Here is a 25923-nt window from a genome sequence, read left to right on the forward strand (position 1 = left end):
AAAAGGAAGAAGGGTCTCAAATCAGTAATCCAAGCTCCTCCTACCTCAAGCACCTAAAAAAGAAGAGCAAAATGAACCCAATGAAGGAAATAAAGAGCAAAAATCAATTTAAATGAAAAGAGAAAAAAAGAGCTGGTTCTTTGAAAAGATTAATAAAACTGACAAACTTACTAGCAAGAGAGAAGTTACAAATTACACTATCAGGAATGAAATGGTGTACATTATTACAGGTTTTACAGATATCAAAAGGATACAGGAATATTACAAACAACCCCTCCTGGGTTCAAGCAATTCTGCTTTCGCCTCCTGAGTAGCTGGGATTACAGGCACACGCCACCACGCCCAGCTAATTTTTTTGAATTTTTAGTAGAGATGGGGTTTCACCGTGTTGGCCAGGCTGGTCTTGAACTCCTGACCTCAGATTATCCACCCACCTCAGCCTCCCAAAGTGCTGGGATTACAGGCGTGAGCCACAGCACCCGGCGGGATTGAAGAATTCTATTTTCTGGCTTCCAATTCTCTGATTCCTCTGTCCCCTCCATTCTCCTATTGATTTTATTCATTTAGTTTATTTTGGTTATTGTATTTTTCACTTCTTAAACTTTCCATTTGGGTCTTGATATTTCTATTTCTTTGCTGAGACCTTCTATTTTTTCATTTGTTTCAAGCGTGTTCATAATTGCTCACTGAAGTATTGACAAGGTCCTGTTTAAAAATCTTTGTCAGATAATCCTAACACATGTTCCTCAATGTTGAGCATCTGCGGATTGTCTTTTTTTAATTCAGTTTGAGATCTTCCTAGTTCTTGGTGTGATGAGTGATTTTTTTAATATATTGCAGCCTGGACATCTTGCATATCATGTTATGAGGCTCTAGATTTTATTTAATCCTTTTATCTGGCTCCTTTTGACAATGCTCTATGAGGGGAAGTGGTGGGAGGTACCACTTCATTACTGCCAGATGGAAGTAGAAATTCATGTTCCTCACTCTGACACTTGAGGGGAGGGGCAGGGAGTTTCTTGTTACTGCTGGGTAGAGTGGGCATTCTGGCTCCTCACCAGGCTTCCATTTTCATTACTCTCCCCATGTGGCCTCCACTGACATTAGTAGGGCATGTGGCCTAATTGTCATGAGGCAGTAATGCAAGTCCTGAATGTCAAGTAGGCCTCCTTTGATACCACTCCAGAGTAGATGGAGATGGGCACCTCATTACTGCCAACTTGGGCGGAAACCAGGCTCCCTGTGTGGTTTCCACTGACACTCACTGGGGAGTGGGGAGGCTTTTCAGTGCGTATGAAGGAAATCACATTTTTTTAAATGTCAGTAGTTATCGTGATTTTTTTTTTTTTTTTGAGACAGAGTCTCACTATGTGGCGCAGGCTGGAGTGCAGTGCTGCAATCTCGGCTCACTGCAACCTCCACCCAAGGGCTCAAGCAGTTCTCCTGCCTCAGCCTCCTGAGTAGCTGGGATTACAGGCAGCCACCACGTCCGGCTAATTTTTGTATTTTTAGTAGAGATGGGGTTTCACTATGCTGTCTAGGCTTGTCTCCAACTCTTGACCTCAGGTGATCCACCTGCCCCAGCCTCCCAAAGTGCTGGGATTACAAGCGTGAGCCTAGTTACTATGATTTTATAGGACAAGGAAAAAAAAGGAGGGAAGAATAAATGCAAAAAGGAGGCTAGTATAGGTATGATTGAGACTGGTGGAATGGAATTACTGTTGATTGTATGTGTTAATCAAAAGCTGAATGTTAATTTTTTTCATGATGGTGGCATACACTTTGTCCTAAACTTGAATTTACTACTAGTTTCAACAAAGCTTCACAAAAATTAGTTTCAACAAAGCTTCATAAAAATTTTATGTGTTTCACAGACTTTAATAATTGATAAGCTAATAAAGATTTGCACATCCAGTTTATCATTTTTGTCTTGGTTATCAGAAAACTCTGAACTAAATAAAATGTGTAGCATTTATGTTAGTCTATAGTGTACATGATTCGTGTTTTCCTTTTACATGCTGTTTAATTTCTATTTTAAACAGCTTTATTTTATACAAATCTTTTTTTTTTTTTTTTTTTTTTTTTTTAAGACGGAGTCTAGTTCTGTTGCCCAGGCTGGAGTGCAGTGGTGCGGTCTCAGCTCACTGCAAGCTCTGCCTCCCGGGTTCATGCCATTCTCCTGCCTCAGCCTCCCAAGTAGCTGGGACTACAGGCGCCCGCCACCACTCCCAGCTAATTTTTTGTATTTTTAGTAAAGATAGGGTTTCACTGTGTTAGCCAGGATGGTCTCAATCTCCTGACCTTGATCTGCCTGCCTCAGCCTCCCAAAGTGCTGGGATTATAGGCGTGAGCCACCACGTCCAGCCTGTACAAATCTTTTATATGAAACGCTCAACCTTTTTAGAACTAGCCAGGATATAGTAAATAAATAATGTGATACACATTCTTACATCTAGATTAACTGAACCTAAGTCCTACATTTAGGATATGTGAAAATCTCAGTAATTCAGAAAGGCTTTTTTACTTACTTGTCTTCTCTTCCCTGTTGCCGCTAGGTTAGATTATAATTAGAAGTTTCTGATTAGTCTCTGTGATTGCCCTTTCTGAACTATAGAATGTGTAGTAGAATGTATAATTCCTATAACTTTCTTTTAAAACTCTGAATATCTTTCATGAGGGTTGTCTATTTCTAAGCAAATGGTGTTTGTTAACTGGTGTTTGTTAACTATTAATAGAACGTTTGTATTTATATTGTAAAAGGATCATTAGTAGTAAGGGTCAGAGTTAAATTAGCAACTAATTTTAAGTGTATTTGGAGTGGCTCAGATATGTGAATCCACTTTTTCAACTATAGATTTTATTAAACCTAAATATAGGCCAAGTATTTGTGATGAAAATTTAGCATTCAAATTGAGATGTGGTATAAGTGTAAAATGCTCACCAAAATCAAAGACTTACTGCAAGGAAAGGAATGTAAAATGTCTTATTAATACTTTTTATGTTGATTGCATGTTGAAATGTGAAAATTTTTGATATTTTTGATATATTCGATTAAGTATAATAGTAAAAAATTTAAAATAAGCAAATTGGTGACTAGTGGAATAGTTAAGTAATTTTATGAAAACAGCAAAAATCTCGATTTACTTTATTTTTCTTTATTATTATTATTATTATTATTATTATTATTACTATTTGAGATGGAGTCCTACTTTGTCACCCAGGCTCTATTGCAGTGGCGTGATCTCGGCTCACTGTAACCTCAACATTCTGAGTTCAAGTGATTCTCCTGCCTCAGCTTCCCGAGTAGCTGGGACCACAGGCATATGCCATCACGTCTGGCCAATTTTTGTATTTTTAGTAGAGCTAGGGTTTCACTGTGTTGGCCAGGCTGGTTTTGAACTCCTGATCTCAAGTGATCCACTCGCCTCGGCCTCCCAAAGTGCTGGGATTACAGGCGTGAGCCACCACTCCCAGCTTTTTTTATTGTTTTTTTTAAGCCCAAACCTCACCATCTTGGTTTCCTTTATAATCCTCCTAGGAATGGGGCTTTAAACAAGTAGCTTAGCAAGGTAGCAGAGCAAACTATCTTAAAATTGGAGATTTCGAGAGACAGGGCCTTTGAGTCCCAAACTAGCATTAGAAAATATAATTCTCTGGCCGGGCGCAGTGGCTCACGCCTGTAATCCCAGCACTTTGGGAAGCCGAGGCGGGCGGATCACGAGGTTAAGAGATCGAGACCATCCTGGCCAACATGGGTGAAACCCCATCTCTACTAAAAATACAAAAATTAGCTGGGTGTGGTGGTGTGCACCTGTAGTCCCAGCTACTTGGGAGGCTGAGGCAGGAGAATTGCTTGAACCCGGAGGTGGAGGTTGCAGTGAGCCGAGATCATGCCACTGTGCTCCAGCCTGGTGACAGAGTGAGACTCTGTCTCAAAAAAAAAAAAATCTAATTCTCAACTGTAAGGTTCTATGGTCATTAATGATCTGAGAAATTGGGGGTGCCATACAGTTACATACACAGATTTATAAAATATGAGCAGTGATTCCCTAACTTCAGTTAGACTAAAAACATCTGTTTATAGATTGACAAACTTTTTTTTGAATTTTTAAATTAGGTGACTAATAAAGGTACCAGAAGAATATGGCTGCACAAATACCAGAATCTGATCAGATAAAACAGGTAAGGTATTCTTAATCAGGGGAAAATATTTTGCAAAAAAATGTAAGATGCTATTAATGCCACTGTGTCAGGTTGGGTGCAGTGGCTCACATCTGTAATCCCAGCACGTTAGGAGGCCCCAATGGGTGGATCACTTGAAGTCAGGCAAGACCAGCCTGGCCAACGTGGTGAAACTCCCATCTCCTAAAAACACAAAAATTAGCTGGGCGTGCTGGCGCACACCTCTAGTCGCAGCATATTTGGGAGGCTGAGGCACGGGAATTGCTTGACCCAGGAGGCAGACGCTGCAGTGAGCCGAGATTGCGCCATTGCACTCCAGCCTGGGCAACAGAGCAAGATTCCATCTCAAAAAAACAAAAACAAAAACATGTCAGTCAGTGATTTCACAAAACAATTGTTTCTATTTCATTTCCAGAATGGATATTAAATGTTATAAAATGTGTGTATTTTTCTTCTTCTTTTCTTTTTTTTTTTTTTTTGTTTTTTTTTTTTTTGAGACAGTCTTGCTCTGTCGGCCAGGCTGGAGTGCAGTGGCACAATCTTGGCTCATGGCAACCTCCATCTCCTGAGCCCAAGCAATTCTCCTGCCTTAGCCTCCCGAGTAGCTGGGATTACAGGCATATGCCACCACGCCCAGCTAATTTTTGTATTTTTATTAGAGACGGGGTTTCACCATGTTGGCCAGGCTGGTCTCAAACTCCTGACCTCAGGTAATCCGCCCACCTCAGCCTCCCAAAGTGCTGAGATTACAGGCATGAGCCACCGCGCCCAGGCAAGCATATGTATTTTTCATTTGACTGATAATCAAGAAAAAATTAAATATTCAACTAGAAAATAAAACTGTTCTGTAGATCATACTGTACCCATTTAAGTAGCATAACTATGATTTCAAGTGTTATAGTATATTTTGTCTAAATATAAAATACTAGTAATTGAAGCTTCAAAGCCTCTTTGTTTTAAAAACCAAATAGTAAAGAACATTCTGGTTTGTTTGTAGTTTAAGGAATTTCTGGGGACCTACAATAAACTTACAGAGACCTGCTTTTTGGACTGTGTTAAAGACTTCACAACAAGAGAAGTAAAACCTGAAGAGGTATGAAAAGTGTTACTCACTGAAATTCTCCAGGCCTGTTATAAACACTCTAAGTAGCATTTCACTTGTTCCTACTTATTACAGGAATTTAGACTACCTTTTATGTTCCATTGCTTAGAAGAACTGAAGCAGCCACTGAACCACGGCATTGAGTTTAACAGTGCCAAATTTAATATGATAGTTACATTGTACCAAGTCAGACCATTTTAGAGAAGATGGCTGCAGCTGCTGAGTTACTGTTTCACAACAAAGATTCTTACTAATTAGCTTTCAGTCAAGATGGCCTACCTAGAGAAACTTGGCACAGCCTTTCTGTATGGCCCTGGGAATTCTGGTTGGCTTTGGAAAAAGCAAAGCTTGACTTTGATGGCTCATATTGAAAACTTAATCCTATTAGAAGTCTTAACTTTTTTTTTCTAAGACAGGGTCTTGCTCTGTCACCCAGGCTGGAGTGCAATGGCATAATCATAGCTCCCTGTAACTTTGAACTCCCAGCACTTTGGGAGGCCAAGGCAGGTGGATCACTTGAACCCAGGAGTTCGAAACCAGCCTCAGCAACATGGTGAAACGCTGTCTTTACAAAAAATACAAAAAAAAAAAAAAAAATTAGCTGGACATGTTGGCACATGCCTGTGGTCCCAGCTACTCGGGAGCTGAGGTGAGAGGGTCACCTGAGCCTGGGAGGCAGAGGCTGCAGTGAGCTGTGATTGCACCACTGCACTCTAGCCTGGGCGACAGAGCAAGACCCTGTCAACAAAAACAAAAACAAAAAAACCAGTCCTTGTCTCTACTAAAAAATAAAATGAAATACTAGCCAGGCATGGTGGTATGTGCCTGTGGTCTCAGCTACTCCAGGGACTAAGGTAGGAGGATAACTTAAGCCCAGGAGGTTGAGGCCGCAGTAAGCCACAGCACTCCACCCTGGGCAACAGAGAGAGAACCTGTCTCAAAAAAAATAAATAGGCCAGGCACAGTGGCTCATGCCTGTAATCCCAGCACTTTGGGAGGCCGAGGTGGGCGGATCACGAGGTCAGGAGATCGAGACCATCCTGGCTAACACAGTGAAACCCCGTCCCTACTAAAAATACAAAAAATTAGCCAGGCATGGTGGCAGGCACCTGTAGTCCCAGCTACTCGGGAGGCTGAGGCAGGAGAATGGTCTGAACCCAGGAGGCAGAGCTTGCAGTGAGCCGAGATCACGCTGCTGCACTCCAGCCTGGGTGACAGAGCGAGACTCCATCTCAAAAAATAAATTAATTAATTAAATAAATAAAAAGTAAAAGGTTGAGAATTAAGAATGTTGTTTCTCATTACAAAGGAACAAACTTACTACTGGGTCTACATTTTAACAATCGAAACAAGAGGATAGGAATGTGGGCTTTCACTTAATACACTTGCAGAAAATCTAGTCCAGAAGCTTCTTGAAAGCAGAGATTTACCATTGCTCTTAGTGACTACAAACTGGCAGGCATTCGGTATATATTAATGCTTGTAAGTGGATGAAAGTATCAATTAAAAGCTATGGTCAGTTGCTGCCAATTAATACTATTTAATTCTCAGATATAGAAAAGCAACTACACACTGTTCTTTTGGAATACATGCATTTTTAAAAATTCATATTTTTGTGTTGCCTCTTGGATCTTCCCTTTTCATTCCTAGACCACCTGTTCAGAACATTGCTTACAGAAATATTTAAAAATGACACAAAGAATATCCATGAGATTTCAGGAATATCATATTCAGCAGAATGAAGCCCTGGCAGCCAAAGCAGGACTCCTTGGCCAACCACGATAGAGAAGTCCTGATGGATGAACTTTTGATGAAAGATTGCCAACAGCTGCTTTATTGGAAATAAGGACTCATCTGATAGAATCCCCTGAAAGCAGTAGCCACAATGTTAAACCATCTGTCATGACTTTGGCAAATGGAAACCACTGGAGAAACAAAATTGCTATTTACCAGGAATAATCAAACTAGAAGGTCTTATTGTTCAATGAAATAATAAGATGCAACATTTGTTGAGGCCTTATGATTCAGCAACTTGGTCACTTGATTAGAAAAATAAACCATTGTTTCTTCAATTGTGACTGTTAATTTTAAAGCAACTTATGTGTTCAATCATGTATGAGATAGACAAATTTTTATTACTAAAAGTAAAATAAATGGAAATATCACTGAGCAGTTGTTTATACTGTATGGTACCATAGTATTCTCACTGGACTGTGGATACGTTGAAATGTTTTTCAATCAGGATCATCCTCCAAGCATTCCTGTTCATTCACGTCTGCCTCAAATTGCTGGTGAATACATAAAACAGTTACTTGCTAATCATTTCAATGCACGGTCCTTTTCTTGCCTCCCTTGTGTCAGGGTGGGCATTATTCCTTTTTCTTTTTTTTTGAGATGGAGTTTTGCTTTCGTCACCCAGGATGGAGTGCAATGGTGCGATCTTGGCTTACTGCAACCTCCACCTCCCAGGTTCAAGCAATTCTCCTGCCTCAGCCTCCCAAGTAACTGGGATTACAGGTGTGTGCCACCATGCCTGGCTAATTTTTGTATTTTTAGTAGAGATGGGGTTTCACCATGTTGGTCAGGCTGGTGTCAAACTCCTGACCTCCAGTGATCCGCCCACCTCAGCCTCCCAAAGTGCTAGGATTACAGGCATGAGCCACTGTGCCCGGCCACATATTCTTATCTTACCTACATTTTCATATATCTTCAGGAAACCATCCCATCTGCCCTAGTTTGGGAATGTTTAAGAGTTGAATGTTACACTGTAATGGAGTTCATGTTTGTGTTTTTCTCAAAAGCTGACAGTTAAATATGATAGATTCCAAGGCTTGCCAATGATAAAAAGTGAACCAAAGTAATGTCTTATGGCTAATGAATCCTGAAATGAATCCAAGCATTTGCAGGAAATTCTAGTTGATGCATATGTATACCAAGTAGTTTAGTAAAATGCAAGTGGACTAAAACTTACTAATCAACTGGCTTATGAATGGATTTCATTCAATACCATTTTAAACCTATATTTAAGAGAATGCTAATTAGCCTGTATGTTTAAATTTACCAAAGCGATTTTTATGTTTTGTATGTTAATGGAAGTAGAAGTATTGTTCTGCTTTAAAACTGAAGTGTTGAAATACAGATAATACTCAAGAAAATATACAATTTATTATAATCAAAGGAACCTGAAAGAACAGGCTTGCTTCATGTTAAAGCAGCCAAAAAGTCAGAGATTTCACTTATTTAAGATTCTGGGCAATTCACACACATACTTTGATATTTCTGTGTAGTCAAGCATAACATAGCTATTTACTGTGTACATTTCACAAAGATAATTAAATATGTGCTCACCTGGCAAATAAGGGGAATTTTGTGCAACAGCATCTCAAATACCTTGGGAGGGAGTGTGTGTTTGAAAACCTTCAGAAGTTCCTGTGGTTGCCCACACACTAAAAGGGCATTGCTGAGGTGTCGAACCCCCATTCTATGCTCTCCTGAAACAGAATGACAAGTTTTGAGCAAAATTTTAAAGTTCTTTAAAACAGACATTCTACAAATCCAAGAAAGCAACAAGCATTAAAAATTAAAAGCATATCCAACTAAAGACTACTTAGACAAGTCTTGTGAAGAGTACAGTACAAATATGAGGGAAGACGTTGAGTTTCTTAGTGGTGAAGCTGCAATATTAATAATTTTGAGCCAAATTACAGCAAGTATACTCTTACTGTTTAGAAGTGCACTTTTGCATTGGAAGTGCTCGTGTTCTATAATTTGGGTATGGAGGGAAGAGGACACTGAGGTTTTTTGTAAGCAGTTGCCTGCTTTTATTAATATCTGAAGGTTATCTTTACATGTGTGATTGATAAAATAGGATAGATTAAACATGTTCCAGCTAAATAGAACTTAAAAAAAAAAATTTCACTATCAAAGAGTTGAAACAAGATTTAGTGTAACATGAATTACATACCCCAAGGAAAAAAATGAGAGATTTATGAACTCTGATTTTTAAACACAGTTTTAAAATGAGTTTTAGGATAACTGGCTTTGAAGTAACAAAGAATGAAAATATGTGAAGAGTGAAAATCATAGCATTTCTGTTTAAGTTAGAACATGGAATGACTTTAGTCTCCCTTGTTTTACTTTAAGGAAACTGAGGCAAAGATCAGTGAAATGATGTATAGTTTCAATGCTGATTAATGTCAGCATGAGGAATATAATCTAATTTTTTGACCCTTGAGACTAGAGTACTGCCTCTCTTCAGGTATTCGGTAATCACAGGAGTTGAAATCTTGACATACTTAATATAACTAGGTAGAAAATAAAATATGGCCCTACAAGTAAGTATAATAATAGATTTTTATTAGCTGAAACTAGTTTTCCATTTATTGGTTGAAATACATGGTCATATGAAGAGAAGAGTGCATGACAGAAAAAAATGCTTTCCAAAGATTCATATTAAGCTTAAACTAAAAAACAACAGGGATATGTCCTGACTTAAATACATTAATTTTACATTTTCAACATAAGATATAATAGTGCCTGTTCTCAAGATTGGTGGTGCTAACAATACAAAACAATCAATTTGGTCAAATAATTTAACCAATAAATTAAATCATACCAGCTCCTCAGAAATTTCAATCAAAATTATTGGCCCTATGGTCTCATACAAACATAGCCACCATTGAGATGGCTACAGAACTGTATTTTACCTGACAGCAAAATGATGAAAATTGTGGGTGATGGCAAATGAGAGTGGAGAAAGTTAAGAAGACTGCAGAAAACTGGGTGAAAAATTGCCACATTGGATAGAATACTGTACTGGTTGGTTCTCAATGTTTTAGAAACCTAGGGAGATTTTTTAAAAATGTTGACATCTGGGTTCCAGCCCCATAGATTCTGATTTAATTGGTTTGGGGTTTGATGAAGAATTAAAGAATAAGCAGCCAAGACCGAGAACTGCAGTGTATGTAAAATATGGAAGTATAAAACTTCTGTAAAGAGCTATTAGGGGGCTGGGCGCGACGGCTCACGCCTGTAATCCCAACACTTTGGGAGGCTGAGGAGGGCGGATCACTTGCCGCCAGTTCGAGACCGGCCTGGCCAACATGGCAAAACCCAGTCTCTACCAAAAATGGAAAAATTAGCCAGGCATGGTGGCACACACTTATATAATCCCAGCTACTTGGGAGGCTGAGACATGAGAATTGCTCGAACCCAGAAGGCTGAGCCAAGATCACACCACTGCACTCCAGCTTGGGTGACAGAGTGAGACACTGTCCCCCCAAAATAAAAAAGCTATTAAATAGCAGTTAAAAATTTAAAAACCCAAGTTTGCAACATGTGTTCAGATCACTTCTAAATCTAATTGAACATTACATCATAGCTCTTAAGCATAAAGTGAATAGGAATAAAATGTGATAAAATATGTTATCTTTTTTCTTTTGACTTGTAATTCAGAACTTTCTTTCCCACAATTTGAGGGCCCTTGTTTACAAAAAAGAATATAAAATTATGAGTACAAAATTACTAGGGGTGGCTGGGCACGGTGGCTCATGCTTGTAATCCCAGCACTTTGGGAGGCCAAAGCAGTTAGATCACTTGAGGTCAGAAGTTTGAGACCAGCCTGACCCACATGGTGAAACCCTGTGTCTACTAAGAATACAAAATTAGCTGGGTGTGGTGGTGCATTCCTGTAATCCCAGCGACTTGGGAGGCTGAGGCAGGAGAATCGCTTGAACCTGAAAGGCAGAGGTTGCAATGGGCTGAGATTGCGCCATTGCATTCCAGCTTGGGCAACAAGAGTGAAACTCCATCTCAAAAGAAAAAAAAAAATTGCTAGGGGGCCTTAGAGGCCTATGCATATAAAGGTCTTTAGACATAAGCTTCACTGGTTTATGTAAAGTCACTTCTGTTTATATCATTTAAGTCAGTTCTAACTGTACATTTTGTCATCAATATTTAGCAGGTATTTTTAGTCCATTTCAAAAATTACTCCATCTAAAAGCAAAAACCATTAATATTTAGCAGGTATTTTTAATCTATTTTAAAAATTACTCCATCTGAAAGCAAAGATCAATACTAAATACTAAAATACAAATTATAGTGATTAATGTGCAATGATTTTGAATGCCTGCAACTTTTTCATTTCTCAAAACCTTTATAATGGTTTTAAGACACTGAATAAAAATCTTGGCTATTGCTGTGAGTTGCCTAGGATTTTGACTTCCTCTTTGTTTTTATAAATCCTGGAGGAGGCTGCTTACAGATTGAAAAACAAAACCTTTTGGAAAAAAAAAAAAAAAAAAACAGCGGCAAAAACAGGTACAGGCACTGTGATATGCAAGGGAGTTTGCAACACTTAAAAAATATATATACATTGTACTGATGGGTTTTGTAATGCTGATTTATCCAGCAACATCAGTTACTTCTTAAATTAAGAAGCCTCAAGACAAATTTTCCTTTCCAGGGTTTAACACCAGAATAAGGACATTATGATTATAGTATTTATACAATAATAATATTATCTACCATCATTTTGCCTAACAATATTATGAAGTTTTCTCAAATCCATCTGGAATTAGGTAGGAATAAATTATAACTCAAAATATGACCATTAAGTGTAAGATAGCCCCGACAGGCATCACTCCATTAAACACAGTAAAAGAATGGACATTCATAGGGAATTTATTTATCAACAAAGTAAATAAGTATTAAGAATATTCTAAGAAAGCAGGAACATTTTTATAAAGCAGTTAGAATTTTTAAAAGTCGTTTTGTTTGTTTTCTTGAGACAGAGTCTCTGTCTCCCAGGCTGGAGTATAGTGGCAAGATGATGGCTCACTGCAACCTCAAACTCCTGGGCTCAAGTGATCCTCTCACCTCAGCCTCCTGAGTAGCTGGGACTACAGGCACATGCCATGGTACCCAACCAATTTTTGAAGTTTTTTGTAGAGACAGGGTCTTGCTTTGTTGCCCAGGCTGTTCTCAAACTGTTGGCCTTAAGCAATCCTCTTGCCTTGGCCTCCCAAAGTGTTGGGATTACCGGTATGAGCCACCACACCTGGCAAAAAGTTTTTATTCTTAACATTTAGTCACTTGGAAAACTCACTGACTTAGAATTTTATATAACCATAAATGAGGTATTTTTGTATTTGTCTTTGCTACTCTGTTTGCCCACTTCCAAGTCTGCAACTTGAACACTAAACTCTAACATAATGCAAGAGTACAGTGTGATGAAGTGAACATGCTGGGATAGTTTTTCTTTAGTGAGGGAAGTTGGCTAACACATCCAGCTAGTTATTGGACATACAAATACTAATCAATAAATATTTCTTAAGAATAAACTGTCGTAAGTAACTCACAAAAGAACATTTACATTCTTACCTCTAGATAACCAAAGTTCTCCCATCCGTACCTCTTGCAAGAAAAGTTCTTGCAATTTTTTATTCTTCGCTGGATCCCACAACTAAAATATTCATAAAATATTTAACAATGAGTAATGAATGAAAGGTATATGGTTACTGATCAAATTATTTTTTATTTAGAAAGGACATCTTGGGCTGGATGCGGTGGCTCACGCCTATAATCCCAGCACTATGGGAGGCCAAGGCGGGCAGATCACCTGGGGTTGGGAGTTCGAGAACAGCCTGACCAACATGGAGAAACCCCGTCTCTACTGAAAATACAAAATTAGCAGTCATAGTGGCGCAGGCAGGAGAATCGCTTGAACCTGGGAGGCGGAGGTTGCAATTGGCTGAGATCACACCGTTGCACTCTAGCCTGGACAACAAGAGTGAAACTCTGTCACAAAAAAAAAGGAAGAAAAAAAAAATGACATCTTGAACCTAGTCTCTAAATCTAAAGTTATGACAAATGTAGTTGTTCTTTATAATATTTAAACCAATTTTCTAAAATGGGATTATTTTAAGTGATTTAAAAAAACATGACATATTTGTTAAGTTGAGATGCTTATAATAAGTAACTCTCATCCCATATTTTACCCACCCACATATAGCAGAAATCCTACTGTAATTAATATAACAAAGGTAGTTTTGTATGTTGCAAAACTATTTTCTTGCCCGGGATATTAACAGTGCCTATTGATTTGGTTGCAATGATTTCTCTGGCTTACAAGGTCATTTTGGTCTTTTTAGTAGTGAAACCTGTTCATGCAACAGTAATTCTCTATTAGGGGAAACAAGAAACTATGCTAAGCCTTCTGTACTCACACCCTCAAAAGGAAAGGGACAAAGGACCTGGTGGGGGGTTGGCAGGGGAGTGAGTGTTCAGAAGGATGCTTTGGTTTACTGCGGTTGGTTCATGAAGGCTACCATGGCCACAAGATGGCATCATCATTGGTACTACATCTAGGGCTAGTCTTTCAAGGTACACTGAGCAAACCCTAGCCCAAAATATCAACTCCACTGCCATTTACTTCAGCTCCAGTGTTTCAAATCTGTTTTTGTTTTCCCCCAAGAATTTTCTTTTTAAAATGCAATGTGCCTGGAAAGGGGTCACCTTTTTTTTTTTTGAGACAGAGTCTTACTCTCTTGCCCAGGCTGGAGTGTAGTGGCGCAATCTCGGCTCACCGCAAGCTCCACCTCCCGGGGTCAGGCCATTCTCCTCCCACAGCCTCCCAAGTAGCTGGGACTATAGGCACCCACCACCACGCCCAGCTAATTTTTGTATTTTTAGTAGAGACAGGGTTTCACCTTGTTAGCCAGGATGGTCTTGATCTCCTGACCTTGTAATCTGCCCGCCTCAACCTCCCAAAGTCCTGGGATTACAGGCATGAGCCACCGCGCCCAGCCAGGGGTCATCTTTTAAGCTTGTATCATCAAATATACTAATAATCAGTAACATCAGAGGTTTTACTCAACAGATGTTTAGTGAGGACTGGCAAGGGCAGGACACTCCAGGAAAAGCTGGAAGGAATTGGAGACCAAGAACCCTGTGCCCATCCCCAAGGACTCACAGTCTAATAAAGGGAAAGGGATCATGTAGGTACAACAAGAAGTCCAATGTCCTCTGGGGCTCAAAGTACAGAGACATTACATCTAGTTGGAGAATTGTCAAAGGCTTCTCAGAAAAGATAGTGTTTGAGATGTGGAGAGGTTCAGTGAAAGTTTGATGAGGAAAGTATAAGCAACGCAAAATTGCAGGGAACATACCAAGTGAACTTAATTAGCTGGATTATGGTAGGGTAAATGTTTGTTTGCTGGAGTACAGTGGCACAATCTCGGCTCTCTACCACCTCCGCCTCCCGGGTTCAAGTGATTCTCCTGCCTCAGCCTCCTGAGTAGTTGGGATTATAGGTACACACCACCACGCCCAGCTAATTTTTGTATTTTTAGTAGAGATGGGGTTTTACCATGTTGGCAGGCTGGTCTCGAACTCCTGACCTCGTGATCCACCCGCCTTGGCCTCTCAAACTGCTGGAATTACCTGCATGAGCCACTGTGCTGGCCATGATAGGGTAAATGTAGCAACAATATAACCATTATTGAAGGCCAGCTATAAACTAGGAACTTTACATATATTATTTCCAATCCCTAGGAAAATAAGGCAGTCAATTGGAATAGGCACCCATCGAAGGCATAGCACCAAGCTGAGGCTGGTTTTGTTTTTTGTTTTTGTTTTTGTTGTTTTTGAGATGGAGTTTCACTCTGTTGCCCAGGCTGGAGTACAGTGGCATGATCCTGGCTCACTGCAACTTTTGGCTTACTGCAACCTCTGCCTCCCAGGTTCAGGCGATTCCCTTGTCTCAGCCTCCCGGGTAGCTGGGACTATAGGCATGTGCCACCATGCCCGACTAATTTTGTATTTTTAGTAGAGATGGGGTTTCACCATGTTAGCCAGACTGGTCTTGAACTTCTGACCTCAGGTGATCAGACCACCTCGGCCTTGCAAAGTGCTGGGATTACAGGTGTGAGCCACCGCGCCCAGCAAAGCTGGTCTTTAATCTGCGGAGTAGGGAGCTACTGCAAGGAATTACATATTCAGAGCTGCCATTTAGAAGAAATTTACTCTAACAGCATAAGAATAGAGGCAGGGCGACAAGTTAGGAAACTATTCAATAACCTGGGTAAAAGGTAATAAAAGCCTTTAGTCGCAGGGAAGCAATAGAAATAGACAAGTGGGATGGATATATATATATATATATATGTGTATATATATATATGTGTGTATATATATATATATATATATATACACACACACATATATATATGAAATAGAGCATTTGAAAATAAGAATTGGTCATTGTTTATGATGGATGAAGCTGACAGTTAAACAAGATGAATCAGGGTCATAGCAGGGAGGCTAGTGACACCAGGAGCATCATAAGGAAACAGGAGTAGGTGCAGTGGCAAGGGGGGAGATGATGAACTTACTTCTGGACACACTAAGGTGAGGTGCCAATAGAACGTCCAGATGACAGAGTCTGGTAGACAGATGAAACTTGGGACACCAGGTCTAGAGTAGCACATTTGAAATCACTTTTGGAGAAGGCAAGGATCTTCTAGGGAGAGGGGGAAGGGTACAGAACCCAAGGCCCATGTTTCACAAAGCATCACCTGAAGGAGCTGTTAAAACTGCAGTTTCTTGGGCTCCACCCAGACCTACTGAATCAATCTCTGGGAGTAGGGCCCAGGAATTTGCATTTTTAAACAAGCTCTTCAGGTGATTCTTATGGATCCTAAAGTCTGACAGTCACTGTGCCAGTAAGAATTCCCCGGGCTACTGGATCAGAATTGCTGGGATCAGGGTCAAATAATCCATATTTTAACAAATGCTCCAGGTAAATCTAATGCAGCAATGGACCATACTTTGGGAAAGTCCTGGGAAGAAGAGGAAGAAAGACCCTAGAAAAGGTGAGAAGAGACGACTTTCTCTGCTTTGGTTTATTCATCTGTAAAATGAGAATAGAGGCCAGGCACAGTGGCTCCCTCCTGTAATCCCAACACTTCAGGATGCCAAGGTGGGCAGACTGCCTGAGCTCAGGAGTTCAAGACCGGCTTGGGCAATGTTGCGAAACCCGTCACTGTACAAGTACAAAAACTAGCTGGACATGGTGTGCACCTGTAGTCCCAGCTATTTAGGAGACTGAGGTAGGAGAATCACCTAAACCCAAAAGGGTTGAGGCTGCAGTGAGCTGTGATCATGCCACTGTACTCCAGCCTGGACAACAGAGTGAGACTCCGTGTCAAAAAAAAAAAAAATTAGAATAGAGTTGTGACAATTACATGAAAGAACATTTGAAAAATCCTGCTTGTGCTGCTTCCTCACTTGAAATAATTTATTTCCTATATGGGAAATAATATAATATTAACAATTTATTATTAATAATTATTGATTTATATCAATAAATTATAGTATGACTTAGTTATGGCTTAATATGAATATAATTAAATTATATTATAATTAAAATATGATATTAATATAAATCATTCATTATTTCCCATATGAACTGTCATTGACTGATTTTCCTGTCTTCAACTTCCTTTCTCCACACTAGAACCAGAATTGTCTTATTTAAAAAATAAAACCAAAATAATTGTGTCTTTTCTCTGAAATAAAGTCACCATCATTAGTTATCCACCACAACAGAAAAATGTCCTGACTTTTCAGTTTGGCATGCAAAGTCCTCCACAATAAGACACTAAACTGACCCTCAGCTATCTCTCTGGCCATAACACTCCTTGAATACTACAATTTCATGTTCTTTGCCTCTGCACAAGGTATTTCCCTCTGCCTACAATGAATAACAATATTCAACAAACATTTGCTGGGCACCTACCGCACTAGACTCCGTTCTAGGCACTGGAAACAATGGAGAGTAAAAACAAAGTCTGCCCTCACAGAGTTTAGTGTAATAAACAGAAAGCATTAATTAAATAATTACATAAATGTGCAAGTGAAACCATGGACAATGAAGAGGGACATGCAGCTGTAACAGGCTCTGTCCCAATCAAGTCAGGGAAGGCATTTCCACTCCCATGTCCAGCTCTTTGGACACGCCCTACCCAGCTAACTATGTCAAATGGGCTTTTATTCTCTACTGTGATTCCATTTTGAAACCCCAGAAGTGTCTTTGACTCTGCCTCTCCATTACCCTTTACTCAGTCGGCATGAACTGTATTCTTCCCAGTTACCACTAACACCACCATAGTTTAGGATTTTTATTACCTCTCATCTAAATCGCTGCAATAGCTTGTTTTCTCTTCTTGTCCATTAAGTACACTCCTGCCTGATCAATCTAAGAATGGTTATCTTCTGCCTTTCTTTCCTTCTTTTTAAAAAATTCCTGCTTAGAAATCTTCAGTAATTCCTCCATTGAATCTCAATTCCTTAACCTGGCCTTCAAAGCAAGCCTTCCTTAATTCAATCCCTACTTTCGCTTTCCAACCTTACCACCCACCATTCCTCAGTATGACTCCTTTGCCAAACTGGTTTACTGAATGTGCTTGGCAGATACTCCACTTTGCATCTTTATGCACATGCTGTTCCCTCCATCCTGTGTCCTCTCCCCTGAAACCAAGCTACAAATTCATCATCCTTCCAGGCTCAGTTCAATGTCACTTCCGCTACAAAGTCTTCTCCGGAAAAACTGCATGTTTCAAAAATGGCTACCGCAATATTCCCGGTCACACAAGTGCTTTCAGAACCTTGCCATCCCTGTTGAGAGGCAGAATCTATTTCTTCTCCCTTTAAATTGAGGAGGCTTCAATGTTGCCAGAAGTGGTACCATCTGCTCTCCCACATGAGCACATGTTCTAGTTCACATGCATGTGCGTGCTCTCTCTACACACACACACACATATACGTGTTTGCTTGCCCCTTGGGACACAGCCCACCACACAAATGAATCTCAGATCACACAGACACGTGTAGGTGCTCTGGCTAACAATCTCAGCGAAGTAAACATCCAGAATCCACTGCGGATTGCTTGTGGCCAGGAGTTCGAGATCAGCCTGGGCAACACAGGAACACCCTTGTGTCTTTTTTTATAGGTAGTGTCTTGCTCTGTCGCCCAGGCTGCAACTGTCGCCTCCTGGACTCAAGCAATTCTCCTGCCTCAGTCTCCCGAGTAGGTGAGATACAGGCAGACACCACCACTCCCGGTTAATTTTTGTATTTTTAGTAGAGACAGGCTTTCACCATGTTGGCCAGGCTGGTCTCGCACTCCTGACCTCATGTGATATGCCCGCCTCGCCTCCCAAAGTGCTGGGACTACAGGCGTACACCACCGCGCCCGGCCCGTCTCTTAAAAACAAAAAAGGGACTAATCAAATTCTGCCGCAGACTTAGAAAACATGAAGATGCCTTCTGCTTCCGAGCTACAAGAAAGGCCCTGCGGGAGAACAATCTAGAAGTTACTGCCAGGTGACCGTGGCCAGTCTGGGTTTCTAAGTGTCCTGCGCGGCTCTGAAAGGGCAAAAGCCTCCTCTTCCTTCTTCCAATTAAAAGAAGTGCCTGTTGTACAATGTTTCGCTTTACAGCTGCCCTTTTACAACTCCAACTTCTCCCTCCTTCCTTCCCTCCCTTTTGTGAGAGGAGAGTGACTGAGCCTGAGGCGGTGCTTGGGGCGCGAGGGCAGGCCTGTTCCCTGGCGCGGGCGGCGGGCGGCGGGCGGCTGAGGGAACTACTTGCTGCCGAGCCCGCCAGGAGCCAAGAAACCCGCCAGGAGCCAAGAAACCCAGCGAGCCCGGACCTGCGTCTACTGAGCTACCTGCGTGGATCGAAAGCACTGCACCTGCGTGCCCCGCTCCTCAGGCTTTTGAGGCTCGGCTCTTCTTTCTGCGAACACAACACAGCACGTGCTGGCTGGGAGGCGTGGGCCCAGTGGTCCTGCCCGCCCGGGAGCCGCGGGCCCCTCGGCAGAAGCTGCGGCACTCACGGCCCGGCCTCTCACAGGGGGGCCCTCCCGGCCGGCAGCCCGCCCGCTCTGCCCGACCCGGCCGCGCCTCCGCCTCGGTCCCACTCACTATCCCGCAGGCGGCGCTTGAACGCGGGGTCCCCGCGCCGCTTCCGGTCGAGGTAAACACAGTAGCCTAGGAAGGCGAAGGCGCCACAGACCGCCGCGGCCGCCAAGAGGCCGAGGAGGGAGCGGACGGAGGGCATCCGGCCGCGGGCGTCCCACAAGCGGAGCGTTGGGCGCGGGCCGGCCGGCAGGGGGCGTCGGCGCGGCGGCCCATCCGGCCTCGCGGCCTCCTGCGCACTCAGCGGCGCGTTGACGCCTCGCACCCAGGCTTGTGGACTGGTGAGGAAGCCGAGCGTTCGGGAGGATGTGTGCGGGAGCCTGCGCAGCCACCGAGTAGCAGAGCTCTGTTCCAACCTACGTCTGTCGCACTCCAAATTCTGAACCCTTTCTCCAAACATGCCTCTGCCCCTGTGTCTACAACACCGATTTGCGCAAAGCACAGTATGCCGCGAATCTGCTTTACTGGGAGCCGGTGGTCGTTTAGGCCTCTGTTCCCTCACCTGCAAAATTAAGTTGACTCTAAGGTCAACTTTGGTCACCTTCTAGTTCACATTGTTTAATACCAGCCCGTACTCCCCAACCTATGTTTAGTTTTATAAGAAACTGAAGGCCGGGCGCGGTGGCTCATGCCTGTAAACCCAGCACTTTGGGAGGCTGAGGTGGGCGGATGACGAGGTCAGGAGGTCACGAGGTTGACCATCGTGGCTAACGCGCGGTGAAACCCCGTCTCCACTAAAAATACGAAAAACTAGCCGGGCGTGGTGGTGGGCACCTGCAGTCCCAGCTACTCGGGAGGCTGAGGCAGGAGAATCGCGTGAACGCGGGAGGCAGAGCTTGTAGTGAGCAGAGATCCCACCAGTGCACTCCAGCCTGGGCGACACAGCGAGACTCCATCTCAAAATAAAAGAAAGAAAAGAAGAGAGAAAAGAAAAGAAAGACTGAAGACAGTAACACTGTCTTCCAAAGTGGCTGTAGCATTTTTGCATTCCTACCAGCAATGAGAGTTCCCGTTGCTCCACATCTTCCCCAGCATTTGGTATTATCAGTGTTTTAGTTTTTTGCATTCTAATAGGTGTGTAGTAGTATCTCAGGGTTTTCATTTGCAGTTCTCAAATGACATATACATATGATATTGAACATTGTTTCCTATGCTTTTTTGCCATTTGTATATCTTCTTGGGTGAGATGCCTGTTGAGATCTTTTGCCAATTTTTAAATCAGGTTTGTTTTCTTAGTGTTGTGTTTTAAGCTTTGTATATTTTGGATAACAATCCTTTATCAGGTGTGTCTTTTATGAATATTTTTTCCCAGTTTGTGGTTTGTCTTCTCATTCTCTTGATGAACATCTTTTTTTTAATGTGCATAATTGCCATCCATATATCTTCTTAGTTGAAGTATATGTTCACATCCTTGGTCTATTTTTTAGAAATTGCATTTTTTCCCTGTTTTGATAGTTCTTTATATATTCTGAAGTCCTTATGTGATGTGTAATATGCAAATAGTTTCTCCCAGTCTGTTGCTTGTGTTTTTATTGTTTTAACAGTGTCTTTTAAAGTACCAAAGTTTTACATTTTGGTAAAGTCCAGTTTATCAATTTGTTACTTTATGCTTTTGATGTTGTATCCAGTAATCTTTGCCTAACCCAGTTAGGCAAAAGGTCACAAATATTTTCTCCTATTTTCTTTTAGACACGTTATAGTTTTAGGTTTTCTGATCCATGTTGTGATCTATTTAAGTTTGTGATCCACTTTGTTTTCATATATCTTGCAAGGTAGGGATCCAAATTAATTTTTTTGCATATGAATGTCCAACTGTTTCCCCTCCCTCCCTCAATTTTTTTTGCATATGTATGTACAACTGTTTCCCTCCCTCCCTCCCTCCCTCCTTCCCTCCCTCCTTCCCTCTCTCCCTTCCTTCCTTCCTTCCCTCCCTCCCTCCCTCCTTCCTTTCTTCCCTCCCTCCCTCCCTCTTTCTCTCTTTTTCTTTTTGAGGCGGAGTCTCGCTCTGTTGCACATGCTGGAGTGCAATGGCCTGATCTCAGCTTGCTGCAACCTCAGCCTCCCAGGTTCAAGCGATTCTCCTGCCTCAGCCTCCTGAGTAGCTGGGGTAACAGGTGCCCACTACAATGCCCGGCTAATATTTGTGTTTTTTTTAGTAGAGACAGGGTTTCACCATGTCGGCCAGGCTGGTTTCTAACTCCTGACCTCAAGTGATCCACCTGCCTTGGGCTCCCAAAGTGTTAGGATTACAGGCGTGAGCCACTGCGCCCGCCCTGTACCATTTCCTTAAAAGGCTGACTTATCTTTACCATATTGCCTGGGCACCTTTGTCAAAAATCACTTATCCATATATATGAGAGCTTATTTTTGGCTATTCAGTTCTATTGCTCTATTTGTCCATCTTATTCCAGTACCACCCTGTTGTTGATTACTATAGCTTGATGATAATTATTGAAATTAGGTAATGCTAGGCTTTCAAATTAGTTCTTATTCAAAGTTCTTTTCGGCTCCTCTAGGTCCTTTGTATTTCCAAAAGAATTTTATAATTAGCTTGTCAATTTATACAAGATGCCTGCTGGTATTTTTATTGGCATTGCACTGAATTTGAGGAGCAAAGAATCTCAACAATACTAAGTTTTATGATCCATGAACAAGGTATAGTCCCTCATAAAGACTGTCTTTGTCTCAGCAATATCTTGCAGTTTTCAATATAGAGGTCTTTCCCATCCTGTCAGATTTATCCCAATATATTTCATATTTTTATGGTACTGTAAATGGTATTTTAAAATTTCCAATTATTCACTCTTTATTGCTAGTGCATAGAAATCCAATTGATTTCTGTATATTAAACTTGCATCCCACAATCTTGCTAAACTCGCCAGATACCTATATGGTTTCTTTTTCTTACCTGAATGCTCTGGCTAGAACTCCTAGTACAATGTTGAATGGAAGTGGTGAGAGGCCAGGCGTAGTGGCTCATGCCTGTCATCTCAGCACTTTGGGAGGTCAAGATGGGAGGATTACTTGGGCATAGGAGTTCAAACCCAGCCTGGGCAACATAGTGGGACCCTATAACTATAAAAACTACAAAAATTAGCCAGGCATGGTGGCGCGGGCCTGTACTCACAGGTACTTGGGAGGCTGAGGCGGGTGGATGGCATCAGCTCAGGAGATGGAGGCTGCAGTGAGCTGTGATCCAACAGCTGCACTACAGCCTGGGTAACAGAGTCAGACCCTGTCTCAGGGAAAGAAAAAAAGCAAAAAAAAAAAAAAAAAAAAGGCAGCAGCCAGTTAGAGTAGGTATCTGTCTCATTCCTAATCTTGAGGAAGGCCTGCATGGTGGCTCATGCCTGTAATCCCAACTCTTTGGGAGGCCAAGACAGGCAGATCACTTGACGTTAGGAGTTCGAGACCAGTCTGACCAACATGGTGAAGCCCCGTCTCTTCTAAAAAAAAAAAAATACAAAAATTAGCCGTAGTGCTAAAAAATAGGGCGTAGTGGCAGGTACCTGTAATCCCAGCTACTTGGGAGGCCAAGGCAGGAGAATCACTTGAACCAGGGAGGCAGAGGTTGCAGTAAGCCAAGATTGTACCACTGCCCTCCAGCCTGGGCAGCAGAGTGAGACTCCATCTCAATCAATCAATCAATAACTTGAGGAAAAACATTCAGTCTTTCATCATTAAATATGATGTTAACTATAGGTTTTTCATAGGTGTCCTTTATCAGTTGAAGAAGTTCCATTCTATGCTTGCTTACTTTGTTGAGAGTATTTATTGAGAACAGATAGATTTTGTCAAATGTTTTTTCTGCCTCATAAGGTTTTTCTTTTTTAACTTATTAATATGGTAAATTACATTGATTTTTATTTTGTTTTTGAGACAGGGTCTCACTCTGTTGCCCTGGTTGGAATGCAGTGGCATGACCATAGCTCACTGCAGCCTTGAACTCCTGAGCTCAAGCAATCCTCCCACCTCAGGCTCCCAGGTAGCTGGGACCACAGACATGCACCACCACACCTGGCTAATTAAAAAATTTTTTTGTAGAGACTCATTCTCATTATGCTGCCCAGGCTGGCCCTGAACTCCTGGGCTCAAGTGATCCTCCTTCCTCAGCCTCCCAGAATGCTGGAATGCCGGGCGTGAACCACTATGCCTCACTGATTTTTAAAAAATATTAAACCAATCCTGTATTCCTGGAATAAATCCCACTTGGCCCATGTTGTATTATCCTTTTAATATGTTGTTGACTTTTACTTACTGAAATTTTGTTTAAAATGTTTGCATGTATTTTCGTGAAAGATATTGGTCTTTAGTTTTCTTCTCTTGAAATGCCTTTGTCTGGTTTTAGTGTCATAGTAATGCTGGTCTTGTAGAGTGACTTAGAAGCAATCTTCTTCAGTTTGAATCACATTATGCCTTCATTAAGTGTTTGGTAGACTTCACTACTGAAGCCAGCTGGATCTGGAGTTATTTTGTGGGAAGTTTTTATTAACATCAATTCCATTTCTTTATAGATATAGGGCCATTCAGGTTATCAACTCCTCAAGTGAGCTTTGGTAATCTGTGTCTTTCAAGGAATTTTTCTATTTCAGCTAAGTTGGCAAATATATTGGCATAAAGATGTTCATGACATGATATTCCCCCTTTTTTTTTTTAGACAGACTCTCACTCTGTTGCCCAGGCTGGAGTGCAGTGGGGCCATCTCAGCTTATTGCAACCTCCACCTCTTGGGTTCAAGTGATTCTTGTGCCTCAGCCTCCCAAGTAGCTGGGACTACAGGCACATGCCACCATGCACAGCTAATTTTTGTAATTTTAGTAGAGATGGGGTTTTGCCAGGTTGGCCAGGCTGGTCTCAAACTCTGCTCACCTCAGGTGATCTGCCTGCCTCAGCCTCCCAAAGTGGTGGGATTACAGGCATGAGCCATCACGCCTGGCCGCCCTATCTTTATAATAGCTATAGATACAGTATGTAGTGATCACGACCCTCATTCCTGATACTGGTAGTTTATGTCTTCTTCTTTATTTCCTGATCAGCCTGGATATAGGTTTATCAATTTTATTGATCTCCTCAAAGAACTATGGTTTATTTTTGAAGTCTATTGTTACTGTTACATTGAGTCCATTGTGCTAAAATGCTACTATGCCAGAGCAGTGTATGTATATAGAAAGCACTCTATCAGTATTCATTGAAGGAGCCAGTGAATGAAAAAAAAGGAACCACCGATTTCTCCATGTAAAGTCCTTTCTAGGACTGTCTTAGACAACAGCAATTAGTCTTTAGACATGAGACCAATCGGTTTTGAAATCAGCAATTTCCTTATCTTTTATTTATGTCTTTATTACTAGTAAGATAGAGCTCAGTAGAACCTTCAGAGGCCAAGTGAAATGAAAGGTTTGAGGAAGTGCCCCAAGAGAAGACTAAAAGGAGATGAAACTTGCTACGGGCAATGAGGGAGGGAGGGAACCTTGAGAAGAAAACAGATGGGGAGGCTGGAGACACAGTGGATCAGAGAAAGCGTAATAAAACTATGGGATATTAAAGGTATATGAAAGAATTTAATAACAAATGAAGGTCATACCCAAGAGTGATGACTACCTCAGTCATTACAGTAAAAATTTCAACTTAATAGCATTGGTGTTTCAAAAAGTTACGTGAAAAGTGCTCAGATATTAAAGGAGAAGGGGTACATAAATTGACTTAGGTAAATTGTTAAAAGTAGGATTTCCATTTATATTTAACACTGAAAAGAAATATACTGGGCCTATCTACTTCCTGACCGATTTTCTTTTTTTTTTTTTTTTTTTTTTTTTTGAGACGGAGTCTCGCTCTGTCACCCAGGCTAGAGTCCAGTGGCTGGATCTCAGCTCACTGCAAGCTCCGCCTCCCGGGTTTATACCATTCTCCTGCCTCAGCCTCCTGAGTAGCTGGGACTACAGGCGCCCGCCACCTCGCCCGGCTAGTTTTTTGTATTTTTTAGTAGAGAGGGGGTTTCACCGTGTTAGCCAGGATGGTCTCCATCTCCTGACCTTGTGATTCGCCCGTCTCGGCCTCCCAAAGTGCTGGGATTACAGGCTTGAGCCACCACGCCTGGCCAAAGGGAAGATTTTAAGATTTCTAGTGAAATGAAGGAAGTGCAAAAGGGCCCTGACATACCTAGGTGGCGAAAAGTAGAAATCTCTCATTGTATTCACCAGGCTAAAAAATCACCAACTTGATTAAACTTGAGTTCTAGTCTCAGTACCAGCCAACCACAGTGGCCTTAGGTTTGCATGTCTCCTATGCTGTTTGTATTTTGGAAGGTTTTTTTCCTTTAATGTTCAAACTGCACACATTTAGAAGTATATACTTTTTTGCCCCCATCTTCAGGTATTTCTTTATAGAAGTACATACTTTTATTAATTTTCCTATATGTATTCACCTGTGAAACCACATGAATCACCCCCAAGGTTTCCTCAGGCCCCTTTGTAATCTTTCCCTTTCATTCCACCTCCTCCACATACCCCACTCCAAGTTTCCAGGGAACCACTGATTTATTTTTTTACTATACATTAGTTTGTATTTTCTATTTTTGTATACATGGAATCAGAGTGTATACTTTTTGTCTGACTTCTTTCACTCAACATAAGTATTTTGAGATTCATCTATTTTGTTGCTTATGTT

General features: G+C 41.5%; 2 protein-coding genes across 8 annotated transcripts in view; one reads left to right on the forward strand and one right to left on the reverse strand.

The window, feature by feature from the left end:
• The window catches only part of LOC105473619 (translocase of inner mitochondrial membrane 9), a 61602-nt gene that overhangs the window by 8986 nt on the left and 26693 nt on the right, over positions 1 to 25923 (forward strand). For 3 of the 6 annotated variants that reach the window (XM_011727484.3, XM_011727486.3, XM_071100107.1), the window contains 3 exons: positions 4118 to 4182; positions 5180 to 5275; positions 6935 to 7356. In XM_011727484.3, the coding sequence (XP_011725786.1) occupies positions 4144 to 4182; positions 5180 to 5275; positions 6935 to 7069 (270 nt within the window). In that variant the 5' untranslated portion in view covers positions 4118 to 4143 and the 3' untranslated portion in view covers positions 7070 to 7356. Of the gene's footprint in view, positions 1 to 4117; positions 4183 to 5179; positions 5276 to 6934; positions 7357 to 16079; positions 16670 to 25923 lie in introns of those variants that run through there. The other 3 variants (XR_011625839.1, XR_011625838.1, XM_071100108.1) reach the window with 2 other exon arrangements.
• LOC105473620 (translocase of outer mitochondrial membrane 20 like) lies at positions 7401 to 19430 on the reverse strand. 2 transcript variants are annotated; one of them, XM_011727488.3, is made up of 5 exons: positions 19267 to 19430; positions 19035 to 19078; positions 12665 to 12746; positions 8633 to 8775; positions 7401 to 7572 (listed from the first exon to the last, which is right to left on the reverse strand). In XM_011727488.3, the coding sequence occupies exons 1-5, from the start codon at positions 19400 to 19402 to the stop codon at positions 7519 to 7521; spliced, it is 459 nt and encodes a 152-aa protein (XP_011725790.1). In that variant the 5' UTR covers positions 19403 to 19430; the 3' UTR covers positions 7401 to 7518. The 2 variants fall into 2 exon arrangements, with proteins under 2 accessions (XP_011725790.1, XP_011725789.1); XM_011727487.3 differs by having other exon boundaries at positions 19011 to 19078; positions 19267 to 19407.

This window comes from Macaca nemestrina, chromosome 7 (assembly GCF_043159975.1).
Source record: "Macaca nemestrina isolate mMacNem1 chromosome 7, mMacNem.hap1, whole genome shotgun sequence".
Classification (NCBI taxonomy): Eukaryota; Metazoa; Chordata; class Mammalia; order Primates; family Cercopithecidae; genus Macaca; species Macaca nemestrina.

Bases quoted from the DNA above. Each gene is read 5' to 3' on its own strand.
- LOC105473620 (XM_011727487.3), bottom strand. From the start codon at position 19,402: ATGCCCTCCGTCCGCTCCCTCCTCGGCCTCTTGGCGGCCGCGGCGGTC. The intron at 12,747-19,010 runs GTAGCTCAGTAG...TGAATATTTTAG, and splicing joins AGTGCTTTCGATCCACGCAG to TTGTGGGATCCAGCGAAGAA. The intron at 7,573-8,632 runs GTGAGCACATAT...TGTATTCACCAG, and splicing joins AAATTCCCCTTATTTGCCAG to CAATTTGAGGCAGACGTGAA.